A 22,831-nucleotide genomic window follows, 5' to 3' on the forward strand; every position below is an offset into this window, starting at 1 on the left:
AAGGATATATGGTGTTCCAGCATACAATAAGGTCAGACTGAAACAGTCTTTTGTCCATCAGTCGACTTTGAGGCTTAATCAGGTTTTTTGCTCTGTGCCCTTATGTCTCTATGTATGCAACTGTATTTTTATTTCTGTTTTTATGTTATGTCAAATGTATGTATATGTCCTGTTGGAAGGTGAATCGTTGACCAAGTCTGAGCGCTCTGGTCTGGAGCAAGTTTTCATCCAGGAGGTCTCTGTACACTGCATGCTCCATTCATCTTTCCCTCTTACCTTGACAAGTCTCCCAGTTCCTGCCGCTGACAAACATCCCCACATCATGATGCTGCCACCACCATGCTTCACCGTAGGGATGGTATTTGCCAGGTGATGAGCAGTGCCTGGTTTCCTCTAGACGTGATGCTTGGCATTCAGGCCAAAAAGCTCTATTGTTCTATGTTAATCATGGTCTGAGAGTCGTTTAGGTGCATTTTGGCAAACTCCAAGTGGTCTGTCGTATGCTTTTTACTGAGGAGAGGCTTCTGTCTGGCCACTCTACCATAAAGGCCTGATTGGTGGAGTGCTGCAGAGATGGTTGTCCCTCTGGAAGGTTCTCCCATTTCCTCAGAGTGACGCTGGAGCTCTGTCAGAGTGATCATGGGTTAGGCCCCATTTACACTGGCAGACAAATCTAGCTTGAATCAGATCTGTGCCATATCGAGATTGAAATCCGATTGGTTTAAATGAGTGCAACATGTTACATGACTCATTTAAACAAATCAGATTCCAATCTTGATGTGGCACAGATCTGACTCAGGCTAGATTTGTCTGCCAGTGTAAATGGGACCTAAGTCACCTCCCTGACCAAGGCCTTTCTCCCCCGATTGCTCAGTTTGAACGGGCGTCCAGCTCTAGGAAGTCTCATGTTGGTTCTGAACTTCTTCCATTTACAAATGATGGAGGCTGCTGTGCTCTTCGGGACCTTCAATGCTGCAGAACTTGTTTGATACCCTTCCCCATGCTCTGTGCTGCGATACAATTCTGTCTCAGAGGTCTACAGACAACTCCTTTGACTTCATGTCTGCCATGCACTGTGAGCTGTGGGGCCTTATATAGACAGGTGTGTGCCTTTCCCAATAAAGTCCAATCAACTGAATTTGCCACAGTTGCACTCTAGTCAAGTTGTAGGAACATCTCAAGGACAATCGGTGAAAACAGGATGCATTTGAGCTCCGTTTTGAGTGTCATATCAAAGAGTGTGAATACTTATGTAAATTATTTCAGGTTTGTTTTTTAATAAATTTGAGAAAAATGCTAGAAATAAAATCCCACTTTGTGATTATGGGCTATTGTGTGTAAATTGAGGAAAAAATACGAATTTAATCCCTTTTGAAATGAGGCTGTAACAAAACAAAATGTGGAAAAAGGAGTGAAGGAGTGTGAATACTTTCCGGATGCATTTAAAGCATTCAGGAGGTGTAGTTCCAGTGTGTATATATGGATGGATGCCATGCCCATTTCAGCACAGCTGGAGAGCCTGTATCGACCAATTGCTTTGTCAGAAGAACTACCTGTAGTAATATAAATATTTCATTCCACTTTTGTCTTCCACTTTTTTTTGTCTGGAACTACACCTGAACACAGAGAAAGGAAGCGGTCATCTGTTCGTCATTTCTGTTCACAGAAATATATATTTTAAAGCATCCGCTTTATCCCCATTTTCAGAGCTTCCGTTGCTCATGTTCCATCCTGGAGGCTAATCTTTCCAGTGATAAAATGGCCACCAACGTAATCAAAAAAGTCAATAAAAGAATAAGATTCCTTTACAGGATCTCCTCACTGGTCAACAAAAACACCTTGAAGACCCTAACAGGAGCCCTCGTACAAGGTTTCTTTGACTATGCGTGCACCTCTTGGTACCACAGCACCTCAATGGCCCTTAAAACAAGGCTCCAGACCTCCCAAAACAAACTGGTCAGGCTCCTACTTGGCCTCACCCCCCGAACCCACCTCACCCCCCGAACCCACCTCACCCCTGCCCACTTAGACAGGCTGGAATGGCTTAGGGTCGACGACAGAGGTACAGCATCTTGCAATGGGTCTGGTCCACAAGATTCGATACACCACCAAGATACCCATGTACCTGTCTAAATACTTCCTTAATGTTAACGAAGTCCACAACCACAACACCAGAGGGAGTGCAACAAATCCCCTACCAACAGACATGTGAATCCCTTGACTCCTTCAAAACCGCTCTCAAAGGGCATCTACGGACGGCTGCAATTCGAAACTGGCCCCCATAAAATCTGAATCCCCCCCACCACCCCCACTTTTTCCCCTCACTGTATGTTTCTTTTCTTTCATGATGAATTCCTGTTCTTTGACTATAGAAATGTCTATGTCTATTTGTACGTCTCTAAATGTTTTGATGAATTGAACATGGTGGACCCTCTTGTAAACAAGTGTAATGCTTAATTGGGTCGTCCACTCACAGTTAACAGTCTTTGTATTGAGTTTGTGCTTGAAATGTACTGTAATTCTGCAAACTGTTAATAAATATTTCAATCAATCAATGACGGAGAGACAGACAGAGAGACAAACTGTATGCACAGTCGTACACGAGACCAACTTCATCCTATAGCGACTTAAATGTTTCTGCCCTTCCACAACTAAAGCTACATTTCTGAATAATAAAGGCTCTATTTAAAAGTCTCAAACAGAACTATATGGGCCGGGGCATGGCTTAATTTATCAAACTGTTTAAGGCAATAGATACCAGAGAGCAAGATGTTATGAGGGTTTAGCCGTGAGCGTCACTAACATATTTATACACCAACCAACGTGTGTTGGCTGTTTGACCGCAAGAAGGAATAAAATACATGATGTGGGTGAGTTCCATGCAGGTCGGAGCAGGAGAGAGAGATCTGACTCACAATAGCTGCTGAGCTGGTGGTTAACCTATTGTGATTTGTGAATCAGATTCAGTACTTAAGTTGTGTCTGATTCAAACTGAAGTATGCACACACACACACACACACACACACACACACACACACACACACACACACGTCACTTCTCCAATACTCCCCTTCCTTGACTTGACACATCGTACAGGAAATGCGCGCGCGCGACGCGCACACACACGCGCACACACCTCTTCCTGCATCATGCGGTCACGCAGAGGCACCGCCCCTCGCCTAGTCTTATCACTCCTCAAACTTGTAGGAAGAAAAGATAAAGTGAACCTTGAAAAAAGTTCATAAGTTCAATAGCGTTCAGCGTTGGCTGAATACTAGTATTTCCTCCCTAAAAACACCTCACACTATAAAAGCTATATTTATTATGACCACTAATCCCACGATACGTAGACGTATAGTATAGACGTATTGTTTTCTTGTGTGGCTGACCTGATTTTGTCGTATCGTTTACTCTTTCTCAAAAGAGCGGGGTCTCAGGGGTCAAAATGGAGACTTCATCACAAGTCAAGTAACTCTGGGAGGAACCAAATGGACCCGTACACACACACAGCACAGGTCCATTTGGTTCCATAATTTGTTACACTCAAGATAATGAAACCGTTTGAGAAGCACTTGGTTGCTCAGTGTACGGTTTGCTGTAACAGACAGTGTGTACTGTCTGGTCAGGTCACCATGCATGTCCTGTTGTGTGTAGTGTGTGAAGGTGCAATAATGAGTGTGAGAGTGAACAACAGAACGGTGACAGACAGAGGAATGTCTTACCTCGCTCACTGCCCTCCCCAGTGCCATCTTCTGCCAGGGATCTGCTAACTGTGCCAGCGGCATCTCTGCTGTTCTGCCGGTTCACAGTCAGTCAGTCAGTAGTACTCCACCAGACAGTCTTCAGGATACTCCTCAACCCCCCGCCCCCCAGAAATGTAATAAAATTATAATAATGTGTTGTATTATTGTTGTTGTAATTATGCGCAACACGCACGGGCCGTTCGGAGGTTGAACTGTAGCGACACAATGCGAACAACGCTCTCAGCGACCGCCCCTTTCTCTGAAGAAACAAACATCAGAATGACACACGAACCGACGAACGCCTTTTTCGGAAACTCACTCCCTCTGTCTGTCTCTCTCGCTCTCCCCTCGCTCTCCCTCCCATCTCTCTCTCTCCAGTCTATGCTCTCTCTCCCTCCCTCCTCTCTCTTGCTCCCCCCCCCCAACTTCCGTTTTTTCCCAATATGGCGTCGGGTGTCAGTTGACAGTTTATCAGTACGCGCTGGTTTACCTGTCCGTCAGACTGCCGTCACGCCGTGGTGTTACCCTGACGTAATCGGAGGGTCCGGGTCGGGACTCCTTCACTCACGTCACGCAGGTGGACAATGTCTGGACACGCATTGATTTTTCTATGTGCTGTTCATTTTATTGTAAATGATCAGTCTATTAGTTAGTTGGCCGGCACTGCCGGCAGAGTGACAGTGAGGCAAAGCAACGTCATTGAGTAAACAGGTGACAGCTGTCAGGTGTGTGACTGTGTGTGTGTGTGTGTGTGTGTGTGTGTGTGTGTGTGTGTCAGTGAATGCAAACAAAAGGTATCTAAACCACTACTTACTTACGTAAGTATGCACAGGGAGCCAGGTAGTGGAATTAGTAGGTTTCAATATTGTGTCGTTGACTCGAGTCGTTGCAGATCTATGATTGACATGAATTGCTTGGCAGTGACACCTAGTGGCAATAAGAAAATCAGAAGCAATGTGCTTGCTTGTTACACGTCTCATTTTAGTACGGTAAACTATTAAAGGGGAATACCACTCATTTTCAACAAAAAATAATCAGTAACATGGTGAATGACATTTTGATGATGTCATCAAGATGTGATTCACCATGTTAATGATTTTTCTCAGACCTCCAGTTCTAGGAAACACAGAATGGCAGGACTTTATTATTTCCACACAACAGCTCTAAGGTATATTAATGACATAGTAAAATGTTGAAAATGAGTGGAATGCCCCTTTAAACTAGTAAACTACCGTATCTAAACTATTTAATTCAGCATTTCCGTTAATATGCCAAGGTGTGCCGACAATCTACTCTGACAAACACGCCAATAAGATGAGCTGTCTTAATGCCACATATGCCATGTGGACATATTTTCTGATTTTCTATAATTTAATACCACAAATAACAGACTTATTATAAATACAAGGCTAGGCTGCAACACCCATATTTTTAAAGACCTAGAAACAATGTACAAATCTTCATCCAAAAGTGAGGCAAACGAGTGAATCACATTTCAGCCACTTTTATTTCCACCATTACTTTACAGCAAAACAATCTTACCTTTCAACTTCCCATCAGTTAACCTACACAACACATACTTCAAAGCATTAGATTGGTAAATCTTATGGTACAAAGAAAATATAAAATATATAGCTGCTATTTCTTCTTTCACACAAGATATTTTCTCCAAGCTTTTCACATCAGTTAACTTCCAGACAGTATGACACGATGCCAATAGGATTAGAATAAATACATACAAGCAAATAAATAATTAAATAAATAGTTGTGCGTGTGACCAACCAAAATGCATGCAACATAATATAAAACAGTGCAACTACAGAGGGCTTAAAGCCAAAAACAATCCCAAGACTGAAAATGTGTTTTTGCAAATCTGCACTGATCTCATTAAATGACCCCTATGAGATCCTCAGGACTGAAATCAGTCCCCAGGACTGAGAGCTCTGAGACCAATTGCATGAGCATCACTGTGTAAAGCTCAATTTCTACTCACAGCACATATGAGTCAATCTTCTCTTTTCGGTCTCACGGTACGTACAGTGGTTCCCAAACCTTTTAGCTCAAGACCCAAAAGAGAAGTTTGACACTTGTATGCATTGTGAGCTTGTAGATCTGCCATTTTCACTACTTCTTAAGTAATTTTCCCCCCAATTTACACCAGTGTCGCTCAATGGAAATTGAGAGCCATTGAAAGTCCAGAGCCATCTAATAGAAGAGTTACGATATTGAGGGGGCAGAAAACAGAGCGCTCGAACGCTGTTCATGCAGCCTGAACCGAGACAAGCTGGAGTTTGAAAAACATTGTTTTCAACGAGGGCGGCGCAAATAAGAGCTATTTTAAGCATGTGTGCAACATGACAACTGTTTTAAAGTATTGTACAGTAACAACTAAAGTCACTTTAATGTTTATGTTGTACGATTACTACAAAACGATCTAAAATAAAGGGATTTAAGATCATTAAAGCTGGGCTGTTGCCTGGGTCCAAGGCATTTTTGTCTAATTCCGGTCCAGGACTTGTCCCAGTTCAATGGTTGACCCCATGCTCAATAGAAGTCTTTGTAGAAGAGCTGCCATGAAGTGAACGGTTTGCGTAACTCGGTCTATATCTAAGGCTCTGATGCAGTCATGTGACAAAGCATAATTAGTAACATATTGCATTTGTCTCTTCTTCAAAACACTGATAAATAGTATACATTAAAAAAATATTTGCATCATTTTTTTTAGCCATGAGGTTTGCATTAACATGGTTCCATAGCAAATCACTTGGTTCAACGCAGGTTACACATGCAGTTTCTCATGGTTATCATACAACATGGGAGACTGTGGGCATGAAACCTGCCTTGCAACATTAGTCAACATTAGTCAGTAGACTAATTTATTACATAACTGGTGTTATGCAGACTTTGCAGTAAGTGGTAATGAAGTCAATCTCCTCATCTTGTAAATATTCCAAGTATGTGTAAGCAGCCAAAGAGGTCTGACAACTAAAAGCAGCTCAACAAGTATGTATTTTGGAATCTTATGCTTTTAAATGAGTTTGGATTTTTCTTTTTGGAATAACCTAAAAATTATCCTAGGAATTAAAGGTATTTTTTTGTCTACAAATTAAATTAATTGGTTTAATGAAGTGCCTATGTTAGGGCGGTGTTCAATATTGGAACTCGTTAAACAATAAAAGAGCTTCCTTCCCTACTTACTCCAGTGTACTTAGGTGATTGACTAATCCTCTTGTACGTTGCAATCCCATTAATTGTAATCTCCTGCACCTAGTGTCTGAGGATGACATTATACAGCATTTACAAGTCGGTCAAATGAATGTTAGTACTGAACTCCCACAAGACCGCCTTACTAATTGAACATGGTTTCATTGAGATTTACCATGACTCACTTTCTAGTCATTTTGCCATTGATCTTCCTCTTCTTGGGAAAGCCCTGTCCCTCCATGAGCGAAATAAACGTGAATGTAAACCATAGAAATAAGAAAAATAAAGTAACAGTCCCAAAAGGTGCGAATTGCTGCCGAACTCCAAGCGTATAATACCTAGAAGATTTTCTAGGTGTTTATTTTTCAAAAGACAGCGTTATCCAGAGTCGGTGTGATGGTGGGCGGCGTACTGTAGCTTTATACAAGCTTGGTTGGAGACTAGTGCTGTTGTATTGATGGCTACTTAGCTGATGAACAGCTATGGAACTTTTTACAAGCTTAAATGGATTATGTGCATGTCTATCCAACTAGCTGAGAGCACGAGAGAGCAGCAGTGGGGTACGTCCTGCTGACAGGGTTGGAACTCAGGATTTGGAGGGTCGGTGGCCCACGCACGCAATATGTGCGCACCTAGCAGCTCTAGCTTGAGGACTTGAGGGTGGTCCAGGTGTTGGTGCCACGGACATCCATGGGCACATCGTTGGCAAAGATGTGGTTGCAGAGCTCCCCCAGCGGAGGCTCTGGGTCTGAGGTAGCAAACAGAGCCGCCTCGTCGATGTGCTTGCGAATCTCCACGTCGATTTCCTAAGAGGAGAGCAAAATCAATTTATTTGAATGCGATGAAAAAAATCTAAAATCTAAAAAAATATTCTCATCTAGTTTAGTAATTGAAATGAGTGACCTTATCGTCATAAGCTGCTCGCTTCAAAGAGTATGCTTCACCCTCTGCATGGCTTCCCAACACCCCACAGGTGTCAAAAATGTGGCAACTGTGCTCATTGTTCAAACTCTAACACCACATTTTTCACCCACACAAAATATAAAATCCCTTCCTTCAGTAACTGTAGCTCCACTCATGGCATCCATGTATTAAAGTGCCCTTGTGGTGTCGAATTGGAGAACACACAACAACAGCTTGACTACATCCTGGCTCAACATTACAGTCAAGCCAAGCATGGCTCCCCAGCTTCCGTGACATTCTGGGGCATTGAAAACATTCTGGGAATACAGTTTTGCAATCCATTATATATATTTATTATCTATTTTGTATGGAAAATGTCTATCAAAGACTTTGCCATATTGATGTACACGTTTGCAACTTGAAATTTGTTTAAGCTATTTAGATTAGACCTGGGGCCACATTTTGAAAAGGCCTTCTAAAAGGCAGTTTTATGAAAAGACACCCTAAAACCTGAGGTCTTTCTGAGAAACTTCACAGAATCTGGAAAAGTACAGAAAGACTACAAAACTACTACATCCAAGAAAGTACTTATCACTTATCCATGATGACACGTGAATGTGTGCGTTTATTTTTTTATATAACATTTTGTATTGAATTTTATGTTACATAAAGATGAAACGTAAATGTATACAGACAAAGTGAGACAGCTATGTGTGTCCCTGACTGGGACTCACTCTCTCTCTCTGGGGTGTTAAGGCCTATTCATAGTCTGGATTTTCTTTGGTGAGGTGACCACCGCTCCGGTGGTGAGCTGACCACCGGAGCTGAAATAACATTGAGCGGTGGTGAGTAAAAACAGAGAGAAGGGCTGGAGCGGTGGCGGTGGTTTGCTCTTCACCGCGGCTCGTGACGTCATGTTGTAGTTCGGTGGTCACCTAACCACCGAAAATCCAGACTATGTATGAGCCTTTACAGTACAATACAGTAGAGGGACCTCCACACGGTAACTGTCATTTCTCAACCATTTCAAAGGGCGGCTCGCCAGAACCGGGGCTGGCCCAATGGGCGTGTGCGTTCCTGGGGATCTGGATCCTGTGGGTCCCCCCACACGGAGTTGCACCACTCACTTGACACAGATGTGATTTTTATTCTCTAAAAGGACTGTTGCTTCCATTGAGACTAGCACGTGCAGAACAGTTCAGATTATATTATGGTCACACATTTGCTATTGGTTAATAGAGAGCACTGCCTCTGCCACTTGTTCTGCATTTAAATGCCTCCCCAGCACGCGACAGATTCATGACTATGAGGAAGATGTTGTAGTCAACGAAACGTGAGCATGAGTCACCTAGCACCATAAAAAATGCCCGGGCTGCTCCAGTGTCCTCTCCTTCGCTGCTGTATTGTCCCGTTTCTGTGACGCACCAGACCTGTCTCATCTCTTCTTTTCAGTGTACCAATCTGACTCATACTGGCCGTGGCGTGAAAACAGTTCCACTACTGTGTCAGTGAAGCATTTCCATGACATGTTATCTGGCATGTGAGTCCGCTTTAGATGGTCAACAAGGGTTTGCTAGGAATTGAACTCAGTGTCTGCGTTTAAAAATTGATATCAGTGGTTCCCAAACTGAGGGTCCCCGAGATGATTAGCTTAATTAGCTTGGGGGGGATTATGGCCTGAAAAAGTTTGGGAACCCTTGTCCTAGGAATTGACCTCAGTTTTAAAGTCTACACATCCTAATGGTACCTTAAACTCCTCTGGAGAGGCCATGTTGTTGCTGAGCATGCGCTCCTTCAGCATGGAGATGGGGTCACTCTTACTACGCACCTCCTGGATCTCTTCACGCGTACGATAGCTAGAAGAATTTACATCACAGTTAGAACTCCCTTCTAGCCCAACCCCACGGCAACACACTGGGGCTCTGATTTGACCAGTACACAAGATTTAATAAAGAAACCATGACATTGGCCTGTAATGTAATACATTCGCTATGGAACTTGAATATGAGTCACAATATGCTTCATGGAATCATTGATTACTTAAGAGACCATGAGGAGCACCAGCTAAACCAAACAAAGACACCACTTTTGTAAGATCACAAAGAAATCAAGTATTAATTAGGAATTGATGAGAAGATGGCCAGACATGGTTAAATTACCCTCTTCCCCATGCTGGAAAACGGTGGTGGAAGTGAAATTCAAACCAGAGGCGGGAGATCGATAACTTATAAGAACCGAGAGGGGGATATGATCAATCGTACGACTTTGACTTTGTAATCATTATAGGATGTCTTACCTGACCCCGGGGTCACTCATGCTGTGTCCATGGTAACGGTAGGTCTGCAGCTCCATGAGAATCGGTCCCTAAAGCACACAGCCGGCAAAAGACCACAGGTCAAGGTCATCCCTTTATAATGCTCTAATTAATGTCCATCTGCTCTGCTGTATGTTGTATATCGGGCAGAAACCTCCCATCTCCATAGTCTAACTTTTTCTTTTTCATAATTACAGTCATAGTAGTGTCACACAAAATCATCGAAAGTAGCAGATCTGCATGCTTGAAACTTGCTTAAAACTTCATTGATATATGTGCAAGTGACATTACTTCAAATATTAACAAAATCAAATGAATAATTTGCAGACGAAATCAGCTTAAACTAGATTTGACTGGATTTCTCCATTAACAAAATTTCACGAATCGTAACAATTAGCGGAAAATAGCCGAATTACAACACATTGTGAGCATGTAGATCTGATATTTGTCACGCAAAGTATATAGGGCTTAAGTGGTTACGGTAGATTGCTTGGAGTGGTGATACTCTACTCAGTCTCTAGTACTCTCTACTGTATCAGACTTGTTGGAACTTCACAAGATGCATCTGTTGTGGTTGTCAAATCGTGTGTGTGTGTGTATGTGTGTGCAGTATTATACATGAGCGTCAATCAGCTGGATGCATGCTCACACCTGTAACTGCCAGCGGCAGGCTGCTGTGAGCCGCCTCTGTTATAGTCTAGGTCCGTCCAGGCTAGCTGCAGCATACTGCCACAAAGGCTACACTGCAGCTACCGCCCACGACCCTTGAGATGTCGCCATGCCTCTCATATAATTGTAAGACGTGGGGCTTTGGTTACGGTAGATTGCTTGGATTGGTGATACGCTACTCAGTCTACTGTATCAGACTTGTTGGAACTTTACTTATATTTCCCATGAAACTTCTTCCTCATCCACAGACCATTTGAAGGGCTGTGAATCAACATTTCACGGCGGTGCGACCTCACCTTGCCCGCTCGGCAGTGGTCTGCTGCAAACTTTGTGGCCTCTCTCACACACAGGACATCCATTCCATCCACCTAGAAGAGGCAGGGGTGAAAGGTCAAACTAAGTAGGTCATCTCACGATGGCAATACAAATAAAACACATTGCATGCACATGTACCAAATAAAACGTCTGGGTTTCCGAGGCTACATGTACCCTAGTTCAAAATAGCAAAGCTTGGAGATCTGGTGGGGGGGGGTGGGGGGGGGTTGGGGTGAGGGGATCTGGTATAGAGCCCTGGGGGACCCCGGTCAACTAAGTATATATAAGTATATAAGCTCTATTCCAAAACCATATATCAGTTTACAACTTTACAGTAAAACAATATATTAAAATGTTGAACTAGAAGTTCTGTTAACGATGTTAAACCTGACATCCCTATTTTTGGCATGTCATTATAGGCGAAAACAGACATTTTTGCTACGCAACACCGCCAGGCGACGAAAAATAAAATAGTGTTTAATGAATCTCTAAAATATGAAGGATTAAGTCAGACTGTAATTTTATCCAAAGTCATTAACATTAATGTTATGATGGCCAACATGTATGTGCTCGTTACCACATATGTTAATTCACTCTCGTCCTCGTAAGGCTACTGATGCATCAACAACTTCTATGAAAACACTGACGCACAATGATACGAGATGCATCTGTTGTGGTTGTCAAATCGTGTGTGTGTGTGTGTGTGTGTGTGCAGTATTATACATGAGCGTCAATCAGCTGGATGCATGCTCACACCTGTAACTGCCAGCGGCAGGCTGCTGTGAGCCGCCTCTGTTATAGTCTAGGTCCATCCAGGCTAGCTGCAGCATACTGCCACAAAGGCTACACTGCAGCTACCGCCCACGACCCTTGAGATGTCGCCATGCCTCTCATATAATGAGTACCACAGACGAAAAACAGTCCAAGTCCAAATTTCATTCTGACCCCTCCACGAAAAGGCCTCGTTGTCCTGACCCCTTATCCATCATTTATACATTATGGATAAATAGTGTGGACTTAGACTGTTTTTCGTCTGTGGCATTCTAAGACGTAGGGCTTTGCCTTTAACATTGTAACGTTACAATTTGTATTTCCATGTACCTTTTAGGCTTCGTAATCACAAATTGCACAGGGCAGATTAAATAACGTAAATACACAAAGATGTAAGATTTCTGCTATTTAAAAAATATATATCGAGTTTTCAACATGCAAACATAATTGCGATTATCTCAGATAATTGCAATTATGCGATTATGTAATAATTTTGACAGGCCTGGTAATAAGTTATTTATCTCACTCTGATTCCTGGTACATAGTCTCCTCTCTTATAGTAGTCTGTGCTGGCTGAGGCTCTCTCCACCGACGTCCCCATGCCGTACTTATTGTTTTCACAAACAAAGATGCACGGCAACTTCCACAGGGCCGCCATATTGAAAGCCTCGAATATCTGGCCCTGATTAGACAAGAGAGGACGTGTTAAAGAAATTTTTTGGTTGATTGAATACTAGTTAAGTGTTTTCAAAAAGGACAGTGGTACGATTATACAATGATGCTCCTAAAAGGACAACACAAAAAGCCCTGGAGGCTTGTTTCCACTGTGGTTCTATGTATTCAAGTGACCAAGAATATTACACATTTCTGACCAGTAATGCAATGACTCAGCCACTTCAACTGTATACTCGATAGGACAGATTCAACTGCAACAAGGACAGTGACACAGATAAGGCTAAAAGAAACAACCTTCAAATACACGAGAGTTAGTGTGGACAAGGACGGACGCAGGTACATCGCACAGATCAAGTCTGGTGAGACAACAGGAAGCACACGATAGTCCTACAGACCTCTCAAGTGCCTGCAATCCCCAAGAACACACAAAGCAGAGAGAGCCTCCTGTTGGCTCGGGCATAAGACAAGACAATAGCTGGAAGCCTGGATGAGAGGGGCCGTGGTGTGGCCAATCACTGCTGACCCGCCAACTGGACAGTGTTGTGGTTGAGGGTTGAAACACCCCAAGAAGGTTGGGTTTGGGGACCACTTGATGACCTCTTCCAGGCCAAGGCTTTATCCATAGAAATGTATTATAATAATCACTTTGATGTATTTACAGACATATTCTCACATCACTAAGTTTAAGTGTATAGGTGCAAAAGAGTGGGTGTACATACTTTTCTTTTGTACATACTAACCCAATATTAAGATAAAGGAAACAAAGTCAGACAACAGGACACAATGTACATGGTCACTCTCTGTGCAACAGTGTCTGTCTCACCTGATTGGCTGCTCCGTCTCCATAAAGTGTGACGCACACTTGGTTGTTGCCTTGGTACTGGCAGGCAAGTGCTATGCCTGCTCCCAAAGGAACCTGGAGGACATACAAGGTCAACTTGAATAAGACACTTTGAGAAAAGTAGAGGGAAGAGGTTGTGCATGTTCTAAGTGTGTGGTACGCAAGAGGATTGGATTCCCACTGGGACCATTAAGTGTATGCACTCATAAGAGTAAGATATTTTGGACAAAAGCTTCCACCAATGTGAATATCGTTGCTGTTGTGCAGAAACTTCTTATCTCCATATTCTAACTTTGTTTTTGTTCATAAATTAATGCTATACGAGACCATGCTACAGCGCCACAAAAAGCATCAAAAGTAGCAGCTCTACAAGCTCGAAGCGCAGTTTGAGCTCGTCGATCTGCTACTTTTGAATCCAGAAAAGTTAAAGTTTTGGACATATGAGGTTTCCAGCCGACAGATGATATTTCTTTTCTCAAGTACCGTAGTGTAGCCCTGCTCCGTGGTTCCAAAACGATTATAGGAAAGGAAACACTAGTGTATGTATGCTATTGTATGCCGTTAGGGTGTGGCGTTACCTTACCTGTGCCCCCACAATGCCGTTGCCACCGTAGAAATTTGGCGCGTACATGTGCATGGAACCACCCTTGCCTTTGGCTATACCCCCTTTCCGACCTGAGAGAGTAACACAGTTAAGAAATCAACATGGCTGGATGCAAGGAAGGAACACAAACTAAACAAAAAAAAGCATTCATCTTGATTGTATTGATTGAATACTTTTAACATTTTGCAAACTACGCAAGTAATTCTAAAAGTGGTCCTAGTACTGTATGTAATCAACCTGCATACAATACTGCTGGCAGTATTGTATGCAGGTTGTATGCTGAAGCACTTCAGTATAAGTTTAGATATTAGTTTGTATAAGTTAAGGTTAGCCGTTAATGTGGTTAAATTAAGCATGGGTTTGTGGAGGTTTAATACATTTGAGATACAGTTAGTTACTGTTAGTATGGTTAGATTTAGCCATATGGTATTTTTGTTAAATAGCTATAGTGCCATAATTTGCCTCCTTTAGACCACCCGGTGCATTCAAATGTGTACGCTGATTCAAAAGGCCAAATAGAAGCAGCCAAACCATCACATTAATATTAAGTATTATAACGATACACCTAAGCACAAATTTGACTAATAATTGGCTTTGTCTCACCTGTCAGCTCAGCCAGGATCTGTTTGACAGACACACCACGTGTGTATGTGTAAGCGTGGGCGCGGTAGGCAGTGATCAGATGGTCCGTGGGGTTAATGGCTCCCTCAATACCCATCGCACAAGCTTCCTGTGTGAATGCATTAAGCAATGGTCAGTCACATTACAAGCATTTCACTTTGTGCAAACTGTGTGTTGTGGCCATTTTGTTGGTTTCAAACATTTCTACCTTAGCCAACAAACCCACTGATGCATTCGGGGATTATGGATGTACGCAGACATAAGAAACAGATTGTCCACAGGTTCAATGTCATTTTGGTTTGCATTTACTTTCCAAAGTGCAGTGACTGATACATTACAAACATCTTCTCTTCCTTGTTATGGCATGATCTCTGTGCTGTCTTTCTCTCTGTCTGTCTGTCAGGTAAAAAACATTTGTCCACCAGGTGCATGCCGCTCCCCAATCACCCAGGCCTACTTATACCCTCTGTCAAGCAATTAGGCCTGGGGGAGGCATGCCCCTGTTGTCCAAACAATAATTCAATTATAACCCTTAAAATCAATGCCCTCTATGCCAAATAGCTACAACAATTGTGATAATAATAATAAATAGAACCACTGAGATAACCACCAGATCTCTTCTGGAAGCGTGTATTCTGACCTGTCCGTCATAGAGGTGACAGAAGCCCCGGATGATCTTCTGCTTGTAGAGCTGGTCAGCCTTCAGCTCCATGCGCCTCATGGTCTGCATGGTGTGGTAGTACTGCAGGCCCTGCTCTCGGGTCATCTCTGCCTTGTCTGGAGGCCCTTCCTCCAAGTGGTGCAGCTCACATTTCTATTGACCGGAAGAGGGAGGCAGTTAGAACGGTCAAACATATATTTTTTTTATTACTAGAGATGTGCAATAACATTCTTTGATTTAATTGTTTAAATTAAAATGTTATACATAACTTATGTATAGAGGGTATGCGCATACAATAAAGTGAATGGCAAATCGAGTGGAAAATCGAGTGTCAAAGTGAGTGACAAAGTTAATTTAATGTTGTTTAAAGTAATTTAATGCAATCAAATAGGACTTTTCTGTTTGGATGCATGGGCTGTCAAGGCCAGAAAGTAGGTTTTTGCCACTCAGTAGGCATTCCTGCAAAACTTCCAGGTATGATGATGTCACGCGCATACCCTCTATAGACCGATTCACAGAGGGTCGCGGCCATTACTGAGGTGTAATCCATGGAGCAGGTGCTCCGTAGGCCAGGTGTAGCTAATCAGTGCTGTTGCGCTTAATGGTACACCTCAGTAATGGCCGCACCCAGGAAACCCTCTGTGAATCGGTCTATAGGCTAATACATAGCCCCTCTCGGAACCCTCCATAAAGCTTTTATGAAATTTGGACTTAGCTTTACGTAGGGTTCCTCGACATTAATTTGAATCAAATTCTTAAACAGCAACGCCGATTAACGCTGCTTTGCACAAGTTTCTGCGGCCTCCTACTGCTACTTTATGCTAGGGCTAGGGATCCACATAGAAACGGCATGGCTCTTATGGACCTCAGACTTCATGTGGACAGACTGTGACATCATTCATCCATGACGTCAGTCATCTTTGCCATAACATTGTATTAAATACTGGTAAGTATCAGAAAGTAAATATTTGTGGGGGTACTTCTGTGTCCTACTCACTGGCAGTGTGCGCACAAAGTGTGGCACCCACGCTCCTGCGGTTTAATAGATTTTCCCCAGACACTCATAAACAGACCCTGCCATAGACTGCTCTTGCAGAGCCACGCTGTAAAAACAGACTAAACTGAGTTGTATAAATACATTATATGTATTATGTAATAAAAAGGTTAATTTATTATTGGCAATGTCTTTTCAGTACTGTACCTTGATGTCAAATGTTGCCTGGGAGGTGAAGGAGCGCGAGGAAATCACTACTTTGGCCCCCTGAGAGACGGAAACAACAAACAAAAACACATACAAACTCATACACATAATACTGCAGTTACACATGTCCGCAACACAAATGTCCTTTATTATCCACAAGGGGAAATCTTTTGGGTCAGGTCAATGCATACATACAAGACAATAAATATATAATAAAACACCCAACAAGGCCTGGGCCGTTGCTCAGCGGTCGGTTGGCTGGAAATGCAGTCTGGCAGTGTGCCATGGGTTCGACTCCAGATCCTGGCGGCCTTTACTGCATGTCACCCCCATCTCTCTCCCCATTTTATGTCTGCATACTGTCTATCCCTCCATAAAAAATACAAAATAAAAAGGTGAAAGCCACAAAAAATCCATTTAAAACGCCCAACAATAAGAACAAGAAGTACTAAGAAGGGTCTTAAAAAGAAACAGGGAAACTGAGGCTTAGTAAAAAACAGGGACAAAGAAAAGACCTCATTGTTCAAGGGCAATTGGCATAACAACTAGACTGAATTGGGAGCAAAAAAATCAAGGTCTGGTTGTGTGATATTAATAGAATAGATCGCCAGTAAATGCTGCTAAACTTTGACCTTGACTGAAGGGAAAGTCGACACCGTAAGCCACTTCTATATGTCCCCATGTCTTCATTTAGTGGTGCTGTTGTATTTAGAACTGATGATATGGATAAAAGTGTCCTTGCAATTTACCTTCCACAACGGCTTGTAGACAATTAGGGCTATATTTTGCGTGTCTTAAGTACCAGGTCTTATTACCTAACTTGAGTAAACTAAAGACCTGGAGGCGTGATCAATGCTCTTTGGCCACTCAGAATAGCCAAATGGCATTGATCACGCCTCCAGGTCTTTAGTTTACTCAAGTTAGGTAATAAGACCTGGTACTTAAGACACACAAAATACAGCCCTCTATGTTAGTTTCCCACTCTGCCAAATAAGCAAGCACGACAAGTAAATGACATTGTGAAATTCTTACAGGGCTGGCTAGTGGGTCGGCCTGGACACTAACTAGCTGTGGAGCACTAGTACTGACTGGTGGTGGTTTAGGCGGCTGCCGCTGGGTAGTCGCCATGGCAGGCGTCACAGGTGAGGTTAAACTGACGTACTCTGACAGGTCAATCAGCAACTGGGGAACACAGGAGCCAATCATTCAGACCGAAGCATTGCCATTGGCCAGAAAAGCAAGCTACTGGGCTACAATGAGAGAGTTCCAGGAACGGCAGGAAGAAGTTAGGAGGGAGCAGCAGATTCTACGAGCTACAGTCACAGACAGGGAACATACAAACATCAGCCCAAAGACAGTGTCTTAAGTTGAAGTCATATTTCACTTGGTATACCATTAGCCCCTCTCGGAACCCTCCATAAAGCTTTTCTGAAATTTGGATATCGCTTTATTTAGGGTCCCTGTACGTATCTATATTTTTGTGTGGGAATGTTGGAACACGGACATGAACATCCTCGGTAACATCGTATCTGCGGCGTTTGACGTCTTCCTTTAGTTTGCGTTATGATGAATTTGTGAACTATAAGTACCTATACATACCGCTGCGAATATCTCCTGTGTCGCGGAAGCCGTTAAGTATTTTTAATCCATGTTTGATTAAAAATGTCGCTTTGATTCTTCTTGTTTATTTACCGTTTATTGTACCGCCTCCCGATGTGCGGTTGGCTTGTGCCGGCTACGTCCCTGCCTCTGATCTGCTCCGTCATAGCTATAGCGCCACTAGCTAGCCAGATAGGCGGTACAATGAGGTGTCAATAAACAAGGTAGGAAGAGAAGAATCAAAGCGACATTTTTAATCAAACATAGATTAAAAATACTTAACGGCTTCCGCGACACAGGAGATATTCGCAGCGGTATGTATAGATACATTCAGAAGCCCTCACAGGAAAAAAAGTCGTAAAAGTGCGCAGAATTCATTTATCCGAACGTGTTTACGTTTATTAATGTGTGCGTAGTTGCGTACCTGGTGGCAGGGTGGATGTGGCATAGGACCCCATGGAACTGGGTCTACAAAATGTCAGAAACTTCTGTACCATTGGGTTCTGCTTGTAGGGCTAGCCTACCATTTGAACATCTATTTCAAGCAACTTGTTGAGCCTTCGCTACTGTCTGAGACATTACATTGTTGGTATTCTTCAGTTGCGTATCCAATTAAAAATATATACATTTCTATAGTTATTTAATTTTATACTAATTTAGTTGTTTCCAATTAAAATAAAGCCAGGTTAGGTTAAAACAGTGATGATGATTGATGAGATGTCAGACAGCCAGTGCTGCTGGTGGGCTACTGAGGCGCTCAATCATATTTGACAACAAGACTAACACATAAATATTATACCAATGTGTCATGTGAAATATCACATTCACACTCTGCATGAATGCATACATTCATTACACTGTGACTGAAGTAGTGCAGCAGCATGCTCATAAGAAAATTTCATTCAACTAAAACTGAACACACCCATGTGTAGTCCTGTCCTGTCACCAGTTATTTGAGATAATCAATCACAATTATTATTCTTTTTTTATTTTTGCCTTTATTGATAGTTTCAAGTGAAAACTGACAGGAAAGAGGCAGAGAGAGATGGGGAGAGACGTGCAGCAAAGGTCGTCATGAACGGGACTCGAACATGCGACGCGCTGTCAGGCCAGAGCCTATATGTGGCATGCGCCTAGACACCTCCATACTTGCATAGTGCGATTTCCAAACAGGCCTGGGGAACCAGGCACACCGCCCGTCCCCGAGTTCCCACCCTTTAGGCCAGCGGGTGCCACAATTATTTTTTGCACAATCGTTTTCATGTTGAAGTGTTCATACGGCTGTGGCTCAGCGGTCAAGGCACCTTGGCTGGTAATCCAGTCTGGCAGTGTGCCGCGGGTTCGACTCCCAATCCAGACGGCCTTTACTGCATGTCACTCCCCCATCTCTCTCCCCATTTCCTGTCAGCCTACTGTCTGTCCCTCAATATATAAAATAAAGGCGGAAGCCGCAAAAATAACACATTAAAAAAAGTGTTCATACAATTTCCAGAAATCTACAAGTTATAGTATAAAATAGTCAGTAAATTCATTTATGTATATGTTCCAATGTTTAATGCCAAAAACAATAAAAAAAATTATTGCAATTAATTGTATGACAATCAACTATAAAATAATATGTAATGGTGATTCTTGAGAGCCTTTACCCATGCACATTTAAACTTAAGGATAATTTTCATGAATATGAAATATATGTGTTCCATGGGAAAGCCATGCACAGTGGTAGATAAAGTACGAATCACACCTACAAGAACATGATCGGTGAAAATTGCTTACCTCCGACACTGTCTGGGCTCCCTAGAACACAGCCATTGGGAAGGAGGGAGGGAGAGAGGAGACTCAGGAGAGCAATACAGGAACATTTGAAAAACAAATATATAAATATATATTGTATAAGCGAAAGCAAGCAAGGATGAAGGAGCTAGGGAGTCAGGACAGCTTGAGGATTGTTTAACACTAGCCATATTTCTGATACTGCACTTTTCACCAACACGTACAGTCGTACACCACCACAGACACAAACAACATTGTCCTGCATGACGCATCCACAAGACATGCATGTTTAGGGACTTTGTTGTCCTGCATGATGCATCTCAACGGCGTCAACTCCGTGGGTGCGCAGGAGCCGAAGCAAAATAATAAGCCAATAATAATAAGTTGCGGGGCGGGTGGGCACCTTAAAATATATAGGCTACTCTAAGGTGGACACCCACTGTCGTTAGAGGAACCCTCCGCCACTGATGCATCTAATCCACATGCATGTTTAAGGGAGTAGGGAGTCGGGACTGCATCAACAGACATGCATGATGCATGTTAGGGAGTTGGGACTTTGTCCTCCATGCATCAATGGGCATGCATGTTAGGGACTTTGTCTTGCATGCACAAAAGACATGCATGAACCCATTCTTAAAAGGTGGCTCTCCACACACACACACACACACACACACACACACACACACACCTGTGGGAGAGTGGAACAAACAAATCTGTCTGGAGTTGAGATACGTTTTGGGTGGGGGTACTATAGGTCATTGCCCATTGGGAGCACATGGCACAGTACCGGTAGTAATGTTTATGCAATGTACCCAATACCCATTGTACCCCGTACCCGTTGTCAGCAGTACCCCATTTATCATAGTACTTGTAGACAAGTCTAAGAAGACGAGGCAGCAGACAACCAGATGCACACTGAGAGGTCAAATGCAGAGAACACAGGGAAGTATTGCCCTCCACTAATGCAACAACTAGTTAATCAGTGCTCACATCACAAGCAATCATTTCCATTCAGAGTTGGAAGCTGGCCTGGCACCCAAGGCGGATTAGAGACTAAAATAGCACCCATGAACCACTACCTCCAGATGCCACCTCAATAAACTCAATGTCACATTTCACAAAGCAACCGGCGTGTTAATTCATGCAACAATACATTATTATTATCATCATTATCCTGGTGCACGTTAACAGACGACAGTACACCATGCACGCACGTTGCTCAGCAACATTGAAACAAGCCCCGACACCACCCCGGGTTCAAACCAGTTCGCAAGGTCAGCATCGTGCAAAAAAATCAAAAGTGTGCTTAATTCTCGCCCTAATTCTCGGAAATACCTCTTCTTTCCATTGAACTCACCGCGTTCTTCCCAGTAATCCTGCATAACGCGTTAGAAATGAGTGCGAGCATAGTTTTAGACATAGTTGTAGACACACCGACGACCTAAAGAGGAGAGGATTTGAACATCAGAGGATGACTGAGCTGCTACTTCCGTGTTGGTGTCCGTATGGAAAATCCCCCGTGTGGTTTGTAGCTATAAAGATAATAGTTCCACTATGTATGCGCCCTACCCATTTCTCTTCCTTTTATATGACCCAATATTCATTGTTCCATCTCACATTCTTCTATCTCTTCTATTACATTCCAACTTCTGTCCAACAGCAACAGCTACGTAATGTATAAAACATGTTAACATGTTAACAAGCAGAGGAATGGTGAAAATATCTGCTAATTAAATCCACTAAAATAAGTATTGAATCTTGACTATTCATACTATACAGGATAATACAGGGCCTGTTGACAACAGTTTATAACAATCTTATGTAATGTTGTACAGTATATAGGCCTACTGTAATGTGATGTAATTGATTGATCGATTGAAGTATTAACAGATTGAAGAATTACAGTACATTAATGTAGGCCTACAACTCAATACAAAGTGTTTAACTGTAGACAACACCATAAAGCATTACACATTTACCATGTTCAATTCATCATAACATTTAGAGGCGTACAAATATACGCTAATGTAAACTACAAATACAATTACAATATATTATACACAATCCATCAGCCTCATGGACTACGTTTCTCAATGGCGTATTGCTGCCTCCCACTGTTGGTTCTAGGTATTGCCCATTATTTATAGAGAAGAGGAATCAAATCCATCACAGATTTCACCACTGCACTTGATGCTGATGCTCCACAACTCCACAAGTCAGCATTTTTGAAATGCAGGATTCCTTAGTAGTCTGCGTCTAGCTAGCACCACGGAACCAGGGACAGATTAAGACACAAAGAGGCCAGGACAGATTCATTATATTTTAGCCAGGGCCCCCGACACCTCCCGAACCCATGCTAAACCAGAGCGGCTCATGTCATGTTGTAATGAAGGCATGTGTAGGTCAACAGCTGTAGTGTATACATGTAATTACAGTATAGGTTTACAGTCTATATTTATTTGCAAGTTAAAAAATATATAGGCTACTTGTCAGCCTCATTAGTTAGATGGGACTTTAATTGTCAATGGGCCTCGCTGCCATGTGGCGGCTGGCCTGGTCCATAATCCATCCATGGACTGAACAGCACATTTCTCTCAGTTTATCGATTGATTGAATACGTTATTAAGAGTAGGCCCCTATGCAAACAGTACAGAGGTAGGCTACAGTTAAACAATAATCTTTTAGCCGTAACCACATGAATTGAACAGTTTGGTCTCACAAAATGCGTTCCAAGTGATCACATGTAATTTTGGATCTCATAAAATAACCCCTGATGAGGCAGTGAAATCCTGGTAGTGGCCAAAACCGAATCAGGAACTATAAGTTATTCGTTGGTTTCACAAAGGTTATGATTCGAGGGCTACTGAGGTGTTCACATTATAGCTGGTACCTGAATAAGACATCAAATGTAGCATGCTGTAAACTATAAAGCATTCA

General features: G+C 42.6%; 2 protein-coding genes across 6 annotated transcripts in view; both read right to left on the minus strand.

Moving 5' to 3' along the window:
- Positions 1-4,054, minus strand: part of rps6ka3b (ribosomal protein S6 kinase, polypeptide 3b) — a 49,978-nt gene extending 45,924 nt beyond the window's left edge. The window contains exon 1 of the mRNA XM_080793742.1: positions 3,723-4,054. Within this exon, the coding sequence (XP_080649868.1) occupies positions 3,723-3,785 (63 nt within the window). The 5' untranslated portion in view covers positions 3,786-4,054. The remainder of the gene's footprint in view (positions 1-3,722) is intronic.
- A 1,177-nt stretch (positions 4,055-5,231) lies between these two features.
- On the minus strand, positions 5,232-21,386 carry pdha1b (pyruvate dehydrogenase E1 subunit alpha 1b). 5 transcript variants are annotated; one of them, XM_080793201.1, is made up of 13 exons: positions 21,252-21,386; positions 19,898-19,918; positions 17,612-17,704; positions 16,523-16,582; positions 15,301-15,474; positions 14,643-14,769; positions 14,019-14,110; positions 13,418-13,510; positions 12,446-12,601; positions 11,130-11,201; positions 10,147-10,214; positions 9,598-9,706; positions 5,232-7,753 (listed from the first exon to the last, which is right to left on the minus strand). In XM_080793201.1, exons 1-13 carry the CDS (start codon positions 21,312-21,314, stop codon positions 7,589-7,591), a joined length of 1,293 nt encoding a protein of 430 aa, XP_080649327.1. In that variant the 5' UTR covers positions 21,315-21,386; the 3' UTR covers positions 5,232-7,588. The 5 variants fall into 5 exon arrangements, with proteins under 5 accessions (XP_080649327.1, XP_080649326.1, XP_080649328.1 ...); XM_080793200.1 differs by having other exon boundaries at positions 17,555-17,704; XM_080793202.1 differs by having other exon boundaries at positions 17,555-17,704; positions 21,230-21,379.
- Positions 21,387-22,831: the final 1,445 nt, after the last annotated feature.

The sequence above is a fragment of the Protomyctophum bolini genome (assembly GCF_963924005.1).
Source record: "Protomyctophum bolini genome assembly, chromosome: 21".
Classification (NCBI taxonomy): domain Eukaryota; kingdom Metazoa; phylum Chordata; class Actinopteri; order Myctophiformes; family Myctophidae; genus Protomyctophum; species Protomyctophum bolini.